This window comes from Larimichthys crocea, chromosome X (genome assembly GCF_000972845.2).
Source record: "Larimichthys crocea isolate SSNF chromosome X, L_crocea_2.0, whole genome shotgun sequence".
Taxonomy (NCBI): domain Eukaryota; kingdom Metazoa; phylum Chordata; class Actinopteri; family Sciaenidae; genus Larimichthys; species Larimichthys crocea.
In genome coordinates, this window is record NC_040020.1 from 27,407,786 (window position 1) to 27,426,490 (window position 18,705).

At 39.1% G+C, this 18,705-nt stretch overlaps 1 protein-coding gene across 2 annotated transcripts; it reads right to left on the minus strand.

The window, feature by feature from the left end:
* Window positions 1-1,184: 1,184 nt before the first annotated feature.
* cpe (carboxypeptidase E) lies at window positions 1,185-17,595 on the minus strand. Of its 2 annotated transcripts, XR_002042427.2 has the most exons (10): window positions 17,164-17,595; window positions 7,327-7,523; window positions 6,936-7,103; window positions 5,793-5,910; window positions 5,240-5,422; window positions 4,529-4,668; window positions 4,096-4,195; window positions 3,721-3,839; window positions 1,548-2,383; window positions 1,185-1,517 (listed from the first exon to the last, which is right to left on the minus strand). XR_002042427.2 is itself a non-coding variant. In XM_010749401.3 (9 exons), the coding sequence occupies exons 1-9, from the start codon at window positions 17,402-17,404 to the stop codon at window positions 2,285-2,287; spliced, it is 1,365 nt and encodes a 454-aa protein (XP_010747703.1). In that variant the 5' UTR covers window positions 17,405-17,595; the 3' UTR covers window positions 1,185-2,284. The 2 variants fall into 2 exon arrangements, 1 of the variants encoding a protein (XP_010747703.1); XM_010749401.3 differs by having other exon boundaries at window positions 1,185-2,383.
* Window positions 17,596-18,705: the final 1,110 nt, after the last annotated feature.

The window sequence follows — 18,705 nt, forward strand, 5'->3', positions numbered from 1 at the left end:
GATTAAACATCATCAAGTCACAGAAACATGTTGTGGTACACTATCAAGGACATAGCATTGTTAGAATTAGGATTTTATTTGTATTTGTATGTACTTTAAATGCCTTCACTGCTTGATAGAGTCATAATCAGTTTCATGATACACTACAACTAATAACTTTGTCCAAAACCTGCAGCTACTATAAGAACCAGCATTCAATATTTCAGTAAATAATATTTGATTGAAATATTTCTCACTGACAAAGTGACACTAAAGGAGTGTACAAATCTAAAAATGCCATATTAATGCAACTTTTTCTGCATATAAACTGTGTGAAAAGGTGTAAATGTGTGTTGCAATTCAACCGACTTGACTCGATAATTTCAAACAATTTCTTAAAATGTGTTGCAGAGTATATAATATCATCTGCCATGCTCAAAACATCAACAAAGTTACATCTAAAGTTACCTCTAGCTAAAAGTAGAGGCATACTGGACTTACATTAACAGGTGGACACACTTCAGGGAGGCCGATAAAGTTGCTTTTCATCTATTTGATGTGTAAGTAAGCAACTGTTTGCCACCACGTTAAAGTTAGCCATAACAACTAAGACACCATTAGCTATGGTACTGGTGTCGCGGTTTAAAGAGCGACCCTGTTAACTGGAGACCGAATGAAGCTGTGGTTGCCGTATTCGGCTGAAGGTCTCCAGTTAACAGGGTCACTCATTAAACCAATACACCCGTCAACTTGTTTAGAAGCAGTTCTGCCCCCTAGCGTCCAGAACCAGAACAAACACTTGTCTCAGCAAAAATGAAGCTGATTGTGTGTATCACTACTTATACATATACTTAAAGTAAACTCTATATTATTCTGGTATCATGTTATTCTCTTACTCTTATATACTTTGCAGCTACTAATCACAACTACTGTATGTTACTTGATTTGAGACAATATTGCAGTTTAACTGTAACTGTGGGTACTGTATGTATACTGCTTGCCTGTATTAGTTTAATTGCAATTGTATAGTTTGAATTTTTATTTCTTCTTTTGTCACCTCACAACAAGAAAACTCCTGGTTTGAACCATTGCGATCTTTCTGTGTGGAGTTTTACATTTTAACTGTAGAGGGCACCAACTGAAGTGCTTGACACATGCAGGACACTACACCTGAATGAGCTAAAACAAAGGCGACAAGACATTAGTTTGACAACATAAAGAGGGGAGTTTTATTGGTCATTTCATTCTTTACATTTGTAACTGTTTATTCTCTATAGCTATACATTCAATAAATTCTTTCTGTGATTTGAAATCAGGTAAACTTCATCCGTACAGTCCACTCAGGAGATTTATGTTAATTTATCCTTGAAAAACAACTTCTACGTGTACCACAGTCCCTTATTGACCATAGTATTCCCTGTGTAGTGCACATACAAAGGAATGGCTTTGGGTAGACGGAGGTGGACAGATTTATAGGTGTCATGGCCTTGTTTTCTTTGATTTTTTTTGTTACAAAAACCACATATTTCTTGCTATACCTAGTTCATAAATACAGTATATATTATAACCATTCATCTTGTGCTAAAATCAAAGCTGTGCTGCAGTCAGTTAACAAAAAAAGAAATCTCAACATCAATAACGTACAGGGAAATGAGCTTGCCTGTATAGATTGTTTACAATATTATGTTTACAGTGATTTTACAGTGTTTTTAATGTCCCTGATTATCTCAAAACCATAGCATTGTATTTTTTTATATTACAGAAAAGAAACAGAGAAGCAGGGTGTGTGTGTGCGTGTTACACTTACAGTTGTGTTTTTGTGTGCATTATATTGTGTGTTAGTATTTGTGTATTTGTACTAAAGCCTGGAGAAACAGAGACATTTAAAACAAGAAAAAAGACGAATTATTATGGACAGAGCCATGTGGTAATGATGTAAACAGCTCTTTGACATACATATTTACTCAGTCACTCATTGGTTATATAGATGGGTGCCATGGTTACCAATCACGTGTACAAGAACACAATACCACAGAAATCAACATCGATCTCGCTGTCACCAAACTACCTGCAAATTCCTCCTATGTCTGTCATTATATATGCAGAATATTCAAACAACCTATAGGAGTATGAGGCAAATCATTACGTTAATAAACAATATAATCAATTAAAATAATGATTGAAAGAGAACAAAACAAATAAGAGACAATATATTCTTTCTTTTTAGAGTGGACGGGCACACAGAATGTTGAATATATTACATCGATGTGCGGACGCTCCGATCATCATCAGCCAGACAAACGCTTTAGAAGTTCAGTGTCTCTGACATCATCTTCCACCAGTCCATCAGCTCCTCCCGCTCCTCCTCCTTCCTCTCCATCAGAGACTCCAGCTCAAAGTCCACCTGAGACATAGAGACGAGGACGAGATAAAGACAGATGAGAGGTAAAAAGTAAAAGATGCAGTAGAGTTACCAGTCCTTCATTTTCAAATTTTAACTTATTATAAATATCTGAAGAAACACTGGATTTTGTATTTTTTTCTGACTTATTAAGACTCCTTCTCCTGGTGGACTTTTTATTATATATTTTTCTTATTATTACCAAATCCTCTGAGAAGACCACAACAAAACCACCAATGCATTAGTCTTTCTATCAGTACTTTGCATCTTCTCTACCCTAGAGCAGAGAAGTAATGAATTACAGTTTTAATTTTTCAGGATTAATTGTCATACACAGGGTCAACCGTACAACGAAATCTATTGGACGAGAAAAACAGGTCAGCTCAGCATTAAGAGCACTAGACTGCTGTAACAGTGCTAGACACAGAGGATAAAAATAAGCAAAAGAAATAAAATAAATACAATTAAATTTGAAGTTAAAAGCTGGAGTGATATAATTCATGTGTATAAGTTTACTATACACTGTACAAACGTGAAAAGGTTGTGTCAAGTATGCAAGTATTGCTGTATGAATAGATATGAATGTACAATATAAATAGGACATGAGGATGGTGGATTAAGAGAAAGAAATACTTAGAAAATAAAAAATACAGTTTCAGTTTACTTTGAACAGAAGCAGTCAGTAGGAATGAAATGGAAAAAGAGAGATAAAGTATTTTTCCTTTAATATTTTTAATACATTTAGGAGCCTATACTTTACTTTAACTTCAGTAAAGAGGAATCAGAATCAGTACTTCTACTTTTACCAGAGTCTTTATTTTACTTCTACTTGGGTTGAGAAAGATTGTGTGGCTCTCAACCCCTGAGCCCATTCAATTTTTTTCAGTTTTTATAGTTTTATTTTTCCAAAAACTAAAAAGTCATTTCTTAAAACAACTTGGCACAGTAGTCTTCAGTAAACATGACTCAATCAGGAGTAAATTGCGGTTTGGCTGGGGACTATTTTCAGCCATGGAATAACACATTTGTTGCTCTAGTGAGTATTTTCCGGCAGCAGGATGGAAAAACTCATTTGGTTTTAATAGTTTTTGGACAACAATGAGTTCTAGGAATAAGCTACATAACTCTTTGGCTTCACAAGCAATACTTGTTAGTACGATGTATTCATTGTTGGTTTGGTCTTTAAGTAGGATTTGTTGACAAAATACAGTCATGAGCCACAACCACAAAAAAACAATTGTTCAGTCCTGTCAGATCTGCAGCTACTCTTTTGTAAATATGAGTGGACCACACAGTGAATGTGAGGCAGATTTTGGTTGGTTCATTTGTCTGAGTCTTACCCTGGTTGCAGGGCTGTAGGAAACAGCCACCTTCTTGATGACAGTCAGGTATCCTGGAGCAGAGGCTGCCACTTTGTAGTTTCCTGGAGCCAGAAGGCGCCAGTAGTCTCCATCTTTGGCTACAAAATACACATTTTACCATTAATACATGCAAGGAAGCAACAAAAAGAGGAACAGATCCTCACAATGTAGAGAGTAGAGTATTTCTTGTTACTATCACTGTAATAAAATGAGCAGTGATGCAGTACCAATATTGTCCACGAGATGACATTGCAACACCTTAATATCACACTTCTCACATCACACCTCATGCCCCAGGCTATATGTTGTGATGGTTATCAGGATTGTGTGACTTTGTACTTGATATGATGATACCTGTGGTTATGTCATGCTCAATTCCATCCACAGAGATGGTGGCATTGGAAATGGGGTTGCCCTGCAGGTCACGTACGAAGCCCTTGACGCCACGGTGGACCTACAAAAAAACAGAGAGGGAGAGAGAGAGGCATAATCAAGGTTTAGTTCTAGTCATCATGCATCCACTGACAACACTGACAACCAATGTCATGTTGGACTCCTCACTATACACCATCATGCATGTGAATTAGATTAGACTGAACTTTGTTGTTATTACAAGTCCTGAGACAACAAAATGCAGAAGTGCAACCAGAAGTGTGAAAACCAGTAAAGTGCAGAGCATGTACTAGCATATATGGATATAAATTACAGTGGAGACATATGTATATACAGCATGTGCAGCAGCTACAGTTTGCAATATAATAATTATAGTCCTGATGGTGCGGCCTACCTGCTCGATGTAGTTAACCAGTGAGTTTCGGTTCTGCTCCCAGTAGGTCTTGAGTGTGTCCTCATTGGGGAACTTGTCACAACTGAGCTCCAGAGTGATCTCAAAGCAGTTGCTGCTGAGGTAGTTGAAATCCTGCATTCCTGTAATGGATGAGTTAAAACAAAAACAGGGAGGAAGAGAGCGATGCTGATATTAATCTGGGCAAGTGGCTGGAAATGGAGATATTTTGATGATTGTCAGAAGGCAGTTTCTTTGGGCTTGGGCAAGATTTTACATATATCGTTTTAATAACATTTTAAACAGAGTAATACAGTACATCAGCATGGCCTACATCAACACTCGATTTTAGCTTGTATACACAAATACATCTGATTGTTTTAAATGCTGGATAAGTAACAAGAGTATGCAGCAACTTGTACACCAGAGAGCACTCAAAACTTGTAAAATATCCCCTTCAATGCAGAGAGACATCCTTATAAAAATATTTTGGAGACAGAGTTAAGAAAAATGAAGGAAAAGATAAAAAGATGAAGGGTGACATGCAACAGATTCAAGCAGAGGATGTTGCGATTGCATGGTTAGGGTCTTAAACTTCTAAAATATTAACATTAGTATCAGCTTCAACCAAATGTAGCCCAGTTTTAACCTAAAAACTCAGCTCTCTTTACCTGCAACTCATCAAAACAACACATATTGGGAGTTTGCTTTTACCTCCTGGCACGCTGTACCAGGCTCCTCCGTTAGTGATGCCATCTTTAAAGCTGGAGTCATCATCGTTCTTACGGCAGGGGGGTCGTTGAGGGTCGGACATGACTGGGTTGTAAATGGAGTAGGCCTTAGCCAGAGACTTGAACATCACATCATCTGGACTGGCACTGTACTCGTGGGTGGAGCCTTAGAGGAAGAAAGAGAGGGATGGGAACAAGCGAGCACACTATGTTTAGACAGCAGCTGTGATAAAGTAATAATTGAACACCTGGATCTGCGGCGCATTAAATGTGTACTTGCACAAACACATTTTGTTTACTTTGAGTAACAAAGCACAGGAAGCCGGGGAAGGAAACATTTTCCATGTGATTTCAATTAGAGTTACAACATTCTGAAGAAAAATGAATAAAATGTTTATTGTTTACAGGTCAAATATTCGGCTCATTAAATGAGTGGAAACATTCTTGTATAGCGCACGGGAACAGTTTATATACAATTTCACAACCAAAACAGGAAGTGTGTTTGAGAGTGTGTGTCCGCATATGTGTTTATGTACCAGTGCGGGTTTCATCATATGGGTAGTTGGCCACCACATCTCCTCCATGCAGGTTGGCTGAAAGGACGAAGGGGATATCCATGATCCAGTGGATCACTGCCTTGGTCTCTGGAGCCAGCTGCAAAGGAAAAAAAAAACTCCCAAATTACTAATATTTAAAATACATAATGCACCTGTAAACAAGTCAAAGAGGCATTTCTGTATAGGAAACATTACTACGTCTTTTACCCGACACACATATCAGGCACCTTCTAAAGCGTTCAGGATAAGTCTGGTGATGTTCTACATTTTTCTTATTGTCCTGTCACCTTTTAAGTTGATATATAGACATCCTGCAGTTAAGGAGCAACATTATCATCAATCATTTTGAGTTGTGTTTCGTGTTTACCTGGCAAATTCTCCAACCGACTATTCTATTGTATTCACCAGCTAGTCACTCTCTTTGTAAACATTTGGTTTATCCCCGGGGGGGTGCGCAGTGAGTTTTTAGAGCTTTGTCACCGAAAACATCTGTATGCTGTGGCCAAAAACAGTAACGTTGCCAGCCAAACAATAAGCTTAAACTAGCTATAAGTCTTTGTAGAGCTGAGGGAATCTACAGATTCAGATGATAATTCAGTAACACTTTATTTGGGTATTTGATTAGCAAATAACACATTTTCTTGATTTTACACCACTGTGGTTAAGGTTTGGTTAGATTTCGACATATAAAACATCTTGGTTAGGGTTCATAATTTGGTTTCATCACTAGAAGCGACCCCTTTTACACTGTCACACTGTTTTCAAATTGTCATTTCATATTTTGGTAATTAAATATTAATTAATTAACCACTTTGAGTTAATCCCACATAGATCATCCTGCTGCTGTAAATACTCACCAGAGAACCAAATGTTTTTTAATGTCACCTAAAAAATGCACTATTTATTCCTTGAGTTTGAATAACGTTTGCTCACACTACAGACCAGATGTTTTAGTTGTTAAATTATACTTTATTGCTTGTAAGAATGAAATGGGTTTGGGGCCACAGAAGACGCTGGAAATTATTTAGACACATTGTTGTTCTGGTGTTTTTATAGGATTTGTTGAAAATACACCAGCCTTATCCTTTAATCACCGATACTGTCTGAATCTGTGTGTCGTACCTTGGTGTTTTCATCCACAGCCTTCTTCATGTTCTGCAGCAGGTGGTTGTTGGCTCCACCCTCCCGCTCATTGATGTAGATGATACGGTCCAGATCAGGGAAGTTACGGTTCAGGTCTACACCCTGTGCGTTACTGCGACCAACAAACCAGTCCTTGATCTCTCCGGGCTGAACAGGAAAAGCAAACAGGAAATGATGTTTAGACATTCATAGTAGTGTACAGAAGCGACACAGTGTCTGGAGATTTAATAATTACTGATCTTGTTGTGTATGTGTGCTGTGAAGCCAATGATTAAAGCCAATGTTTGTAGCCTTCTAGGCTTAATCTGTCTGGTGGTAAATCCTTGGATCAGGTTTGTGGATGCGTGTTTTTGTTGTGCTGTGTAATCACCTGAGAAGCGGCCTTCTCAAAGCCGTCTGGGTTCATGGAGGGCATGAGGTGGATGCGGGTATTGTGGATGAGGTCAATGATGGTCTCATTGCCTTGCTGGTACTGGTTGCACAGGTACTGAGCCAGGTAGATGAGCAGCTCTCTGCCCACGGCCTCATTGCCGTGCATATTGGCGATGTACTTAAACTCAGGCTCACCTGCAGAGGACAACAAGACACTTGCTAAATTACTGCGTCACAGACAGAGCTGTAATTCTGCATTATGCATTCAACCTTCATCTGTACAGAGTGTTTATGGCTCAGAGCAAAAGGCTGAGCACAAAACACAGCTGGCCACGTAATCACAAGAGAAATATCACAATAACGTCAGAGGCTTTGTAAGATGAAACCATTTTAGTGAGTCGTCATGGGAACAAACATTTCCCTTATCTCTTCTGGACCAAGAGGTGGTGAAAGGCCACAGATAAAGCATTCACACTGGTCAGGCGGTAACAAACACACTGACTCATCAGCTGAAAGGTTAAACAGAATTGAACATCGCAGTCCAGAACTCCATTTGGGCAATTATGACCAAGACTATTGAGTGACACTGTCACAGATTGCCTAAATCTTGCCGGAGAGCAGCCTGCTGGAGTGACAAGTCTGGGATCAGATTAGACTACATCACAGGGGAGTCTGACTACAGATATTTGAAACTCATAAACCACATGCTGTTTGTACTATAGCTATTACAGGAATCAGTGAGTCACCCTTCATGCTGTTTATGACCTTACAAGAAAAGAAAAATTCAGGTTTTCACATTTGAAAGTTTGATATAATATTGTAACATTTCAGAAGTGAAAAATTGCATTTTTAATTTTCACATTTTAATGTGGGGTCTTATGGATACTGACTTGTTCTGCAGCCAGCCTCGAGTGGTCATTCGATGAACTGTAGTTTTTGGCACTTATGCATGGGCTTCACTACTACAATTGTGTTGTAGTACTCAAGATTGGTCTTGGTCTCAAGACCACTTTTTGAAGGTCTTGGTCTCGTCTCAGTCTCGGACAAAGAGAACTCAGGATTTTATTTCAAGACCGGTTCCAGACCACAAATGCAGGGATATCACCAGTGTTTCCCATTATTCACCTAATAATGTCTAACTTTTCCCACCACAGTTTCATAATTATTAGAAAATACTTCACATAGAACGCAAATTTCACTTTTACTTCATGTCGAACCGACGTTGGCTAATACAGCTGCCAGTGATCGGCCCCAAAAATCTTGATCTCTGTCTCGCACTGCCTGATTCTGATCTTTAACTTCTGAAATTCTGTTTTTCTCCTGGTATTAGGGGAAAGCAACAAATTTGACAGCTAATCTGTGCTTTTGTGAATTTGCTTCCAGCAAAAACCTCAAAGGCCGACTCTAATCCCCAACTTTTATTGGAAGTGTGTGCACCTACATGCATAATGAGGGCAGCTGAGATATAAACCAGGGAAACACAGCAAATACTGACATTTGGGAAACTGGAACCACACAATGTTTGTCTTTTTTTCTTCTTGATAAATGACTTAAACAGTTCACTGACTATCAAAACTGTTGTGGTCTACTGATTAATTGTTGACCATGTATATGTGCATTAAAACAAGGCTAGACGTCTTTACCTCTGTGGGATTTGCTTTTCTTTGTTGGTTTTATATTTGAGTGCCATCAGTACGCTCAGTAAAGTTGTGTTTTAATGAGCAGGGCTCAAACCATCTGTTTAATATACTAATTAGCCGCTCCTTCTCTTCGTGTATACAATATACAAACACAGCAAGAGAGCAAAAAAGACAAGTGCTGACAGGGAGCTATATAAAGACCTAACAAACCAACAAAATAACAAATAGGATGACTAAAAAAAATAAACTAAAAAAAGATTAATGGTTTTCTGCTTCTCTCCTTGACACAGAGGGACAAAAAGTACTTTATTCAGATTACGGGTTATGAAATAAAGCCCAACATCAGCAGATGGTGAGCGGTGTGTGTGTCTGTGTGTGTTTGAAGCCAAATCACACAGCAAGGGTCCTGTTTTTATAGGGGGTGTTTTAGTGTGTGTTTTATTGTTTTGTTGTTGTGCTACTCTGATTCTTTTTTTTTTTTAACTATTTGCACTTTATACATTATATTTTGTCAAATATACTGTATAAAATCAAAGATTTTAACATGTAAGTGAACATGTACACCAATATATGCTTTTTTAAATCAATTTTAGCAGATTTCTTTGAGTGTTTGATGCATCTGTGAAGTATTCCCAGTGGCTACATGAGTGAGACTCACACACTTACACACAAACCGCCCGGCACACACATCTGGTAGTCAGGTTATTTTTAAACTCTCAAATCTGCTACTAATGATTTCAAGACTACAATTAACTCTTTCTATCCTGATGTTGGTTGAATGGTTTTTACAGCCTTCAGAGGCATGAGAGAGCTGTCAAACACATGCACTCACATGTTCATACACACACTTTGAAGTTAACCTCCGTCTAAATGAGTTACTATGATTCAAGCTATTACACAGATGCTCAGTCCCTGGAGACTGTTCCTTTCCCTTCTACACATGTAGGTATTAATGAATTTAAGATGCATTTGGGTGAGTTTGGGTAAGGTGCAGACACAGGGCAGTATTAATGATCACATTTATGTAACAGCTCTGTTTACTCCTTTTAGAGGATGCATTTTTACACAAAGGCGAGCGTGACACATCACCGCATGAGTGGAACAAATCAAAATGTCCTTTCCACTCAAGAGTCAACAGTGTCTTCTCCTTTATTTACTACTCTTCTCTGTCAAACTGTTTGTACCTTTGAGCTCATAACCACACACATTGCACATGTGAATTACTCACATGTGAAACATCAATTCACATATGGGCACATGTGGTTTTTGGATAGTACACTCTTCAAATGTAAAAACACATGTGATAACAATTTCCCATATGTGTTTTTGAAATAGAAACAAAGTTCACAGATTAATTCATTGTATGTACAAATATTATCTATATATATATATATATAAATTTCATGTGTGGTAAATAAAGTTTTAGGGTTACATACTTTTAGAAAAGAAGGTGGATATTGTGCACAAGCTGCACATCCAACCCAAATTGGGTACAGGTACAGGACAATAGTAGCACACAAAGGAAAAGGAGGATTAGTCTGCACACGTATTATTGCAAGCTCACAAAATATGAATGATGCAATGTTTCAACATTCAAGGTTCTCTTGAAAGTGAAATTGTAGGTGGAGCTGTCATTTCCTGGCTGCAACTAACAATGAATTGGTTCTTTTTTTTAGTCCATGAAATGTCGGAAAATTGTGACAAAACACAAAGAGATGTCAGGTTTTATCTGGCCAACATTCCAAAATCTAAATATGTTTAGTTTAGAGAGCAAAAACTAGAAAAGCTTCACATCACAGAAGCCAAAATCAGATAATAATAATAAAGTGCTCCAGTGTGTAAGATTTAGGGGGACATGGCAGAAATGAAATATAATATTCATAACCATGTTTTCATTAATGTATAATCACCAGTAAATGACAATTATTATGTTTTTGTTACCTTACAATGAGCCTTTTGTATCTACAGATGCTGAGGGTCAGATTGTCTTCTGCAGGGTCCGCCATGTTGAACCGTCAAGTTTCTATGGTAGCCCTGAACGGACAAACTAAACAATGGCGTTTTTCGCACATTTTGTGGCCAACATAGTTTCTCCTACATGCTAAGAAAGGGAATCGACTAAATCTACGCATAGTTTTTTTTAATCAACTATCAAAACAGGCTGCTTTTTGTTCACATTTATGTTTGCTTCAAAAAGAAGTTGAAGGTTTACATCTTTGCTACATTCTGTGTGGATATCCTGTCCTTTTCCATGTTTTTTATACACTTTAACATGTGTACAAAACTAATCTTAAATGTCCACAAGGGGGTGGAGATTATCTGAATGTGTCCTGAATGTCAACAGTTCCTCCTCCCTCTCCTCTCCACACGGGTCGATAAAACACATCTGAACAAAAACCCACTGCATCATCCAATGCTTTGTCAGGAGTTATCAAAAGTGTCTGGCAGGTGATCAATGCGGTCGCCTAGGTGACCGTGTAATAATGACTGCCGCTGCAACGTCATTAGGGAAGCACCACATTAGAGTGCTCTCAGTCGTCATGGCAACCCTGACACGGGCATGTGCTTAGGGAGACAAATCAACTCTGGGAGATTGAATAAACACACTCTGTGTCCGTCTGTGCTCGTGTACACGCACTCATACGCTCACACACGAGCAGTTTGTTCGGTCTGCGTGACTGCTAGCTTGTCACTGTGTCATCAGATACCATAGAGACACTCACAGAAGAGATAGAGCACATACACAGGTCAGATAAGAAATAAAAATGTGTGAAAATACTGGATTATATAATAGCTGATATGTGCATGGAAAGACCAAAATCTTCTCCTTGCATTTTCTTTTCTTTTATGATGAACCTTATATATCTTTATAACCTTTAACCTAACCTTTAAATGTTGTTTTTATATTTTTTATAACCTTTAACCTAACCTTTAAATGTTGTTTTTATATTTTTTTCTAAAATGCCTCACCATTTACTGCCTATGTCAGGATTTTTGTATCTTTCATTCAGTCATTATGCCTTGTAATAGACCTTTTTCACAGCAGCCATTTTGACATAAAATAACAGGTGTATACACACATCTTACCAATGTTACCAAGTAAGGTCCCGTTCCATTCAGGTCAAACAGGCTCTGAGTGCTGCTGTGGTGAATGTTGGCCTACTGGAAGCACCTGCTTTCACCCGACTATTTCATGTCAAATTGGCTGCTGTGAAAAAGGTCTACAGGTCTATAGGTCTATCTGAAACAGACTTAGCCAGTCTTGATTAATCTGCTCACCCTCATCACTCACCTGTTTGTCATTCCCCTCTTTACTCTATAGTAAGCTAGCGCCTTGACTAACTGGATTTTGCATACTTAAAACATTTCACTAGTAAAGACTCTTTTGCCTCCTGAGTTGTGCATTTGGGTTCTTTGTTTTTGAACTGTGACAGTCTAGCTTGATCATCATCTCTCGTACTTCTAATCCCCTGTGTTTATTCACTTAATGGATTTTTTATCGTTACAGTTTTTAGGTCTCGCCAAACCACTTCTTAAACTTTTGTTCCCCAAGTTATTATTCTTTTTTTTTAATTATTTCTTTTCATCTGTCTTTTTGGCTTTATTTATTATAACATTTGGTCATATCACACTTATGATATGACCAAATGTTGTATTTATTTAAAGTTTAAGCTGCAATTAATGATTAGTGACTATTCTAATTAGTGATCATTTGTTTGGTGTATAAAATACTTTATTAGTTTAATAGTTTAGTGAAAATTTACCATGGTTATGTCTTTAAATGTCTTGTTTTGTCAAACATACAGGCCAAACCCATAGATATTCAGCTTATAGAAACAGTTACTGAATAATTTTCAATTAATCGACTTTTTTTTTTTAGCTTTTAACCACAATAAAAGAACAATGTTAGTACTTAACAACATATACCATGATTCTTAGCCTTTCTTAGCTTTTTTTTTAAATCCTACTATTCAGTGAGCTAACAGCTACATGTTTAGCTCCTGGAAAAATTTACAGAAAACTAAAATAATCTTTTTCAGCCCTGCAGACAAAAGCCTATAGACATATGTAGAACAGTTGAAAGGAGGGAGGACTTTGGCTGTCTGTTTATTTGGCCGATACACAGCATGACACAGAAATAGTAGTCAGAGCACAGTGAAGGCAGAGAGGAGGAGGAGGAGAATATATGCGAGTGTCTGATGTATAATAAATGACCTCTGGCTGATTCCTTGGCCTTCCTCTCATCCTCCTTCCTGCCTCTCCCTTATTCCCTCTACATTCTTTGGCCCACCCCTCTTCTTTTTCTCCCTCTTCACCCTTGCACTCGTGTTACATTTGCCGTTTTCTCAATCATCATTCCTTTCTTTTGTATCTCCTTTTTTTGACTCCTCTTTCCTCTCAGCTGTTTTTGCAATCTCTGCTTGAGGATACTCCTCGCAGCTAAAATGTCCAAACAATGCACTTGCACAAGTTTACACTTTATCCTCGTCTTATTCTCTTCCATTGCAATGTGTAGTATTTAATTCATGTCTACCTATGTTTCATTTTATATTCAATATCTCATGTGTTATTTGATATGACCATATACAGCAGCGTGCCTGGCTGCTATATACTTTAACAGAGCATCTGTGTGCGTGCTCACTTGGGATTATATACTTCCTCAACGATAAAACAGGCTTCACCACATGAGATGGTCTACAGCATATTGGATGAAGTAGTGCCTCATACTGACATGATTTTTTTCACCTTCAGACAAAGGCAAACCCATTACAAGATAGGGTTTCTCCTCATACTAGCAACCATATAAATAGTTCCAGACATGAGAGTCAAAAGAGTTTAACCAGAGCCCATTTCATTGAAGAGAAACCCTGCATTTCAGCTTTTGAACACTCAAATATGACCCAGCTGCAAGAAGTCAAAAAATAATATTCAGATCATTTACTTAAGTAAAAGTAATACCACGCTATAAAACTACTCCATTAAAATTAAAAGTCCTGTTTTCAAAAATGTACATAATCAAAATACACTTAATGGTCTATTGTCCTTGACTCACCTGTCTGTTCTTAACAAGAGTAACTAAAGTACCTGCAAAATGTGCAAAAAACAGGCAATTTAGAGCCAGTGTTTGTTTGTCTCTTCTGGGCTACTGTACATAGTGGTTCAAAATGGTGGACATTGGCCTGCAGCGTCTGTCTTGGTCAAGAAATACCACACCACCACATAATCCCTATAAAATGGAAAATCTTAGTTTTGCATTTTAATTTTTGTTTATCGGGAGAATTAGAAGTGCTTATAGACGTATTTTGGTCACGCTGGACGGAGCTAGGCTGGTTGTTTCCAACCATTTCCAGTCTTCCAGTCCAGTCGTTTATACTGTGAACACACAGAAACTGCCCATTTACACATCTAGCAGTCATGAAGCAACATTAGCATTCATTTTCTCTTCTTTTAGTGTCTTCTCAGTGAAATACGTGATTCCTTAGATGTACAACCTTCTTCATCAACTAGTTGCTAACTCTGTCTGCTTTTAGATAGAGATATTTTGCTGAAAACTGTAGGCTATTTACAGGCCATAAAACTAAATCACTGAGTTTAAGGACACTATAAAGCACCAAATAGCTGAGGTAAACTAATTTCCTATACTAATTCATCCATAAATTGCTAATATAAAAATGATTGCGTCCACTTACTTAAGTAAATCTACTTTATTGCTGCACTTTCCACCTTTGCGGGTGTTCCTACATTGCATGCACTGTATGTTAATATGTAACCAGTGTGTTTACATTCTCAGCTATAGACAGGCCCTGTGCCGCAGTGTATGACAGATGGCTCCTCACTGACAGATGCATGAGCTCAGGACCGTCGTCCTCCAGAGCCAGCAAGCCAGCCAGCCAACCAACCACGAGCTGCCAGTCAGCTCAGTGCACTAAGCCGATCTGTTGCCCCAGCAACTGCTATTTCGGCTCCACCTTAGAGTTTCACATTGCAGGGTCAGATCAAATATTAGTGAGCTTGTGAAATGTTTCCTGTCTTTGCAGATTTTATTCTTTTTGACACATTTTGGATCTTTTTGGATCCACTCTTTTCCCTGCTTCATCCCACTCCTTCTTGCTATGGATGTTTTGCTCACCATAGGTGGAGAAAGAGGCTAGGAGGGGAGAGGAGAAGGAGGAAGAGAGGGAGGTGGGGGTGCTGCCCCTGTTGGTGAAGCAGCGGCTTGGAAACTCATCTGGTAGTAATAAGGGCTCCACAACGCTACTGTGACTCATGCCTGCGCACGCCCACTGGACTATTACAGGCTTATTTAGTACGTACATGCGGTCATTAGACTCAGTGACCATGCGTGCTGCAAAACGCACACAAAACCTGCGGTGCACCGTCCAGACCACACAAATATACCCAGAGAAGAAAATACACCTTTACAATAAAACTGCCAGACGTATAGTTGAAACACCACAAACTGTAAACTATATATACAGTAATTACAGGCAGTGTTTTTTTTTCTTTTCTTTTTTTGAGGACTCTGTTTCAGGATTACTTGGATGAAATTAATCACTTCCTGCTGTATGGTACTGTTTAGAGAGTTGGACAAGAATCCCAGAAGGTTTAATAAAGGCGAATCCATTATTGTTCTATAGATGCAAACACAGTGTTCTCTCACTATTAGAGTACAAACCTTTTCAGTTACTTAGAGTACTCAGGCTTACTGGCAGGCACACTCATTTTTAAGTTTGTTTTGGATTGAGGGGATTTAAATAAAATTATATATCACATGTCTGACTTAGTCAGGAATTGAATAATAAAATCCTGGACTTATTTACATCTTTGTTGTCAGTCCAACAACCTTCATGAATGAATTCATCCATCTACCGCTTATCCTCATCAGGGTCACAGGAGGCTGGAGCCCAGCCCTGCTGACTTAGCAGGCGAGAGGTGGGGTACACCCTGGACACGTCGCCAGTTCATCACAGGACACATAGATACAAACAACCATTCACACCTAGAGGCAATTTAGAGTCAATTAACCTATTAGGTGCAAGTCTCTGGACTGTGGGAGGAAGCCGGAATACCCGGAGAGAACCCACCCAGACACAGGGAGAACATGCAAACTCCACACAGAAAGAAACAGCCAAGGTTCAAACGAGGAACCTTCTTGCGGGGAGGCGACAGTGCTCACCATGCCGCCCAAAGAAATAGATGACAGAGATTTTGGCTCTCTGCGTTCATCATCTCTATCCCATAAACGGCTTAAAATAATTCAGGCCTATCCGACATTTCCAAAAAGCTTTTAAAGCCCAGCTTCCTTCCTTCTTTGACATATGTTGCATCTCAAGGTGATGGTGCACAAATGGACCTTTAAGTGATGCCGAGAACTACACATTATGTGCTTTTATTTCTATGATCAGGGGTGACTTTAAAAAAGAAGGTGCATTGCAGCTCCTGTGCATTGCAGCTCCTGTGTATGATGTGTAAACTGTCCCTCAAACCAAGAGATGTCACATCGCTTCATCTGTGGTTTCTCCTGACAGTATGGAAAGGGGATGCTGGGAAGTCATGACATAACCCAGGTCAACAAAGCAACATCAGGACTAAGAGGTTCATTAAATATTCAGTCAAAGGTTTCCGCCTCAGAACGCTATGAACTCCTTTCTCTGATATGCTGCAGCCAACACTGCTGATACATCTGCTTTTGATTTTGAAAGGATTGTTATATATTTAAAAAAAAACGCAGCCCAAGGAGCCAAGGCATGATCCACGGCCTGCGAGATGTGTGTTTGCCAGAATCACGACTCAAGATAAGCATCGAAGAAATCCTTATTAACCAGCAAAATGGCGGCTCTGCGTTGCTGATCCCACAAATCTATCATCTAGATTTCTCTGAAGTGATGCGGCAGGCCGCTGCGCTCACCTCCTTAACGCGCAGCACAACACACCTGCGCTCCACCTCTACGGATCTCTACGGCTTATTTGAGCAACATCACCCGCACAGGTCGTGTCTGTATAACCCGCACATACACACACACACACACACATAAATTAGAGCATCAGCGGGGTGCTACTGTATGCGCAATAGTGCGTGATGTGTTTGTGTTATCACAGCGTGTGGTAATACAGGAAAGCGGGGACAAAGGGTGCGCAATCACCGCATTATGAAGCAAGGCTTTTTTTTTTGGTAACGTATGCGTAAAACTGACCAGGCTCATGCGTCCCGGGGTTGTCGGACATCTCCAGCACCAGCAGCTCACGGCCCTCGAAGCTCTCCCCGATGGTGTAGATGCGGGTGATGGTTGGGCACTGCAGCCACACCGACACCAGTGCCTTCCGTAGCTCCTCATAACGGTGATACTCGAAGGAGATCTCACCCTCGGTACCGGCTGCACTGACCAGGGCGACCACTGCGGCCCCGAATAAAACTACCGAAAGGAAGTGTTTCATTTTGACGTGTCCTCTTTTTCCCTAAGCTGTGTCTGTCTGCCTGCCTGCGGCTTGGTCCCAAGCCTTATCTCTGTGCCGCAGCCCCGCTTTAGGCTATAAATATCTCTTTCTGTGCAGCCCTCTCTCTCTCCCTCACTAGCACTCTATGAGTGAGATGCGCTGCTGTACCTGAGCGCAGACTGCCTCCAGTGTAAAGATACAGTATTAACCTAATGCATCCGGTCCTAGTTTTCAAAATAAGGAGTTTTCTTCCAGAGATCAACAGGAGAAGGTTTTTCATATTTAGATAGTATATATATTGAAGGGAGACCAGCAAGTACAGCATTATGATAGCCTCATGTAATAAAGGCGTGCATTAGTGTCTCTATGTTTGAGTGAGAAGCGATTGCACTCCGGCAGTGTTAGGATGATAAAAAGTATTCTTAGTTATGTTTCTAATATGAGGTTCAAAACTGAGATCTAAATCAAAGAAAACTCCCAGGATTTAATACTTGTAGACAGGAGTTTAATGTCAGTTTTTGTAGTTTCATATTTAGTTTCTATTTATTTTTCCCCTGGTTGAGCTGTAGAGAATTCTTTCCCATCCATATCTTGTCTAAAATGCATTTTAAAAGGGCATCTATTAGCCCTGAGTCATCAGGAGACACTGAAATGATGATGATGTTTCCAAGTGGCAGCATGTTAAAGGTTAAAAAAGATGAGGACCCAAACTTGAATCTTGGGGAACACCACAATTTATTTTGTAGCTTTTCACTCAACATTAACTCATACTTACAAAAACGTTATCTGAGATAAGACTTACAGACCCCCAAATGATACCTAGAATAAGATGTGGGAGAGGTATGCACCAGATTGAGTAGGACGGGATTGAAGGAATGAGGAAAGAGAGGATGTGAGGATGTGAGGATGTAGGGATGAAGTGAATGGATGAAGGGAAGGGTAGGCTAAGCATGAATACCTTGACAAGTGATTAGAGGTGTCTTTGAGGCGTGGCCCTGCTCCTGAATCCAAGTTTACTAATTATCTAATATAACTAAATTATTATTACTATTATTATTTTTGACAAAACAAGCAATATACAGATTAATCAATAGAGATCAATAAAAATGAATCCCTTTAGGGCAAAATCAAGTTTGCTCATAGAAACCAAATCCTGAGCTGACACTGCACAAGAAAATAAACAACATAATAAAGTTATTAATTTGATCATGTTATCCATCCATTTCTTTCTTTCTGAGTCCTTCAATGTAAAACTGCTTCCTGTTTGGTTTCTGCTGCTGCTGGCTGACTTGACACAGTTG

Coding starts and splice junctions, on each gene's coding strand:
- cpe (XM_010749401.3), bottom strand. CDS start 17,404: ATGAAACACTTCCTTTCGGTAGTTTTATTCGGGGCCGCAGTGGTCGCC. Junction 7,104..7,326: donor TTGAGAAGGCCGCTTCTCAG/GTGATTACACAG, acceptor TTTCCTGTTCAG/CCCGGAGAGATCAAGGACTG. Junction 4,669..5,239: donor CTGGTACAGCGTGCCAGGAG/GTAAAAGCAAAC, acceptor CATCCATTACAG/GAATGCAGGATTTCAACTAC.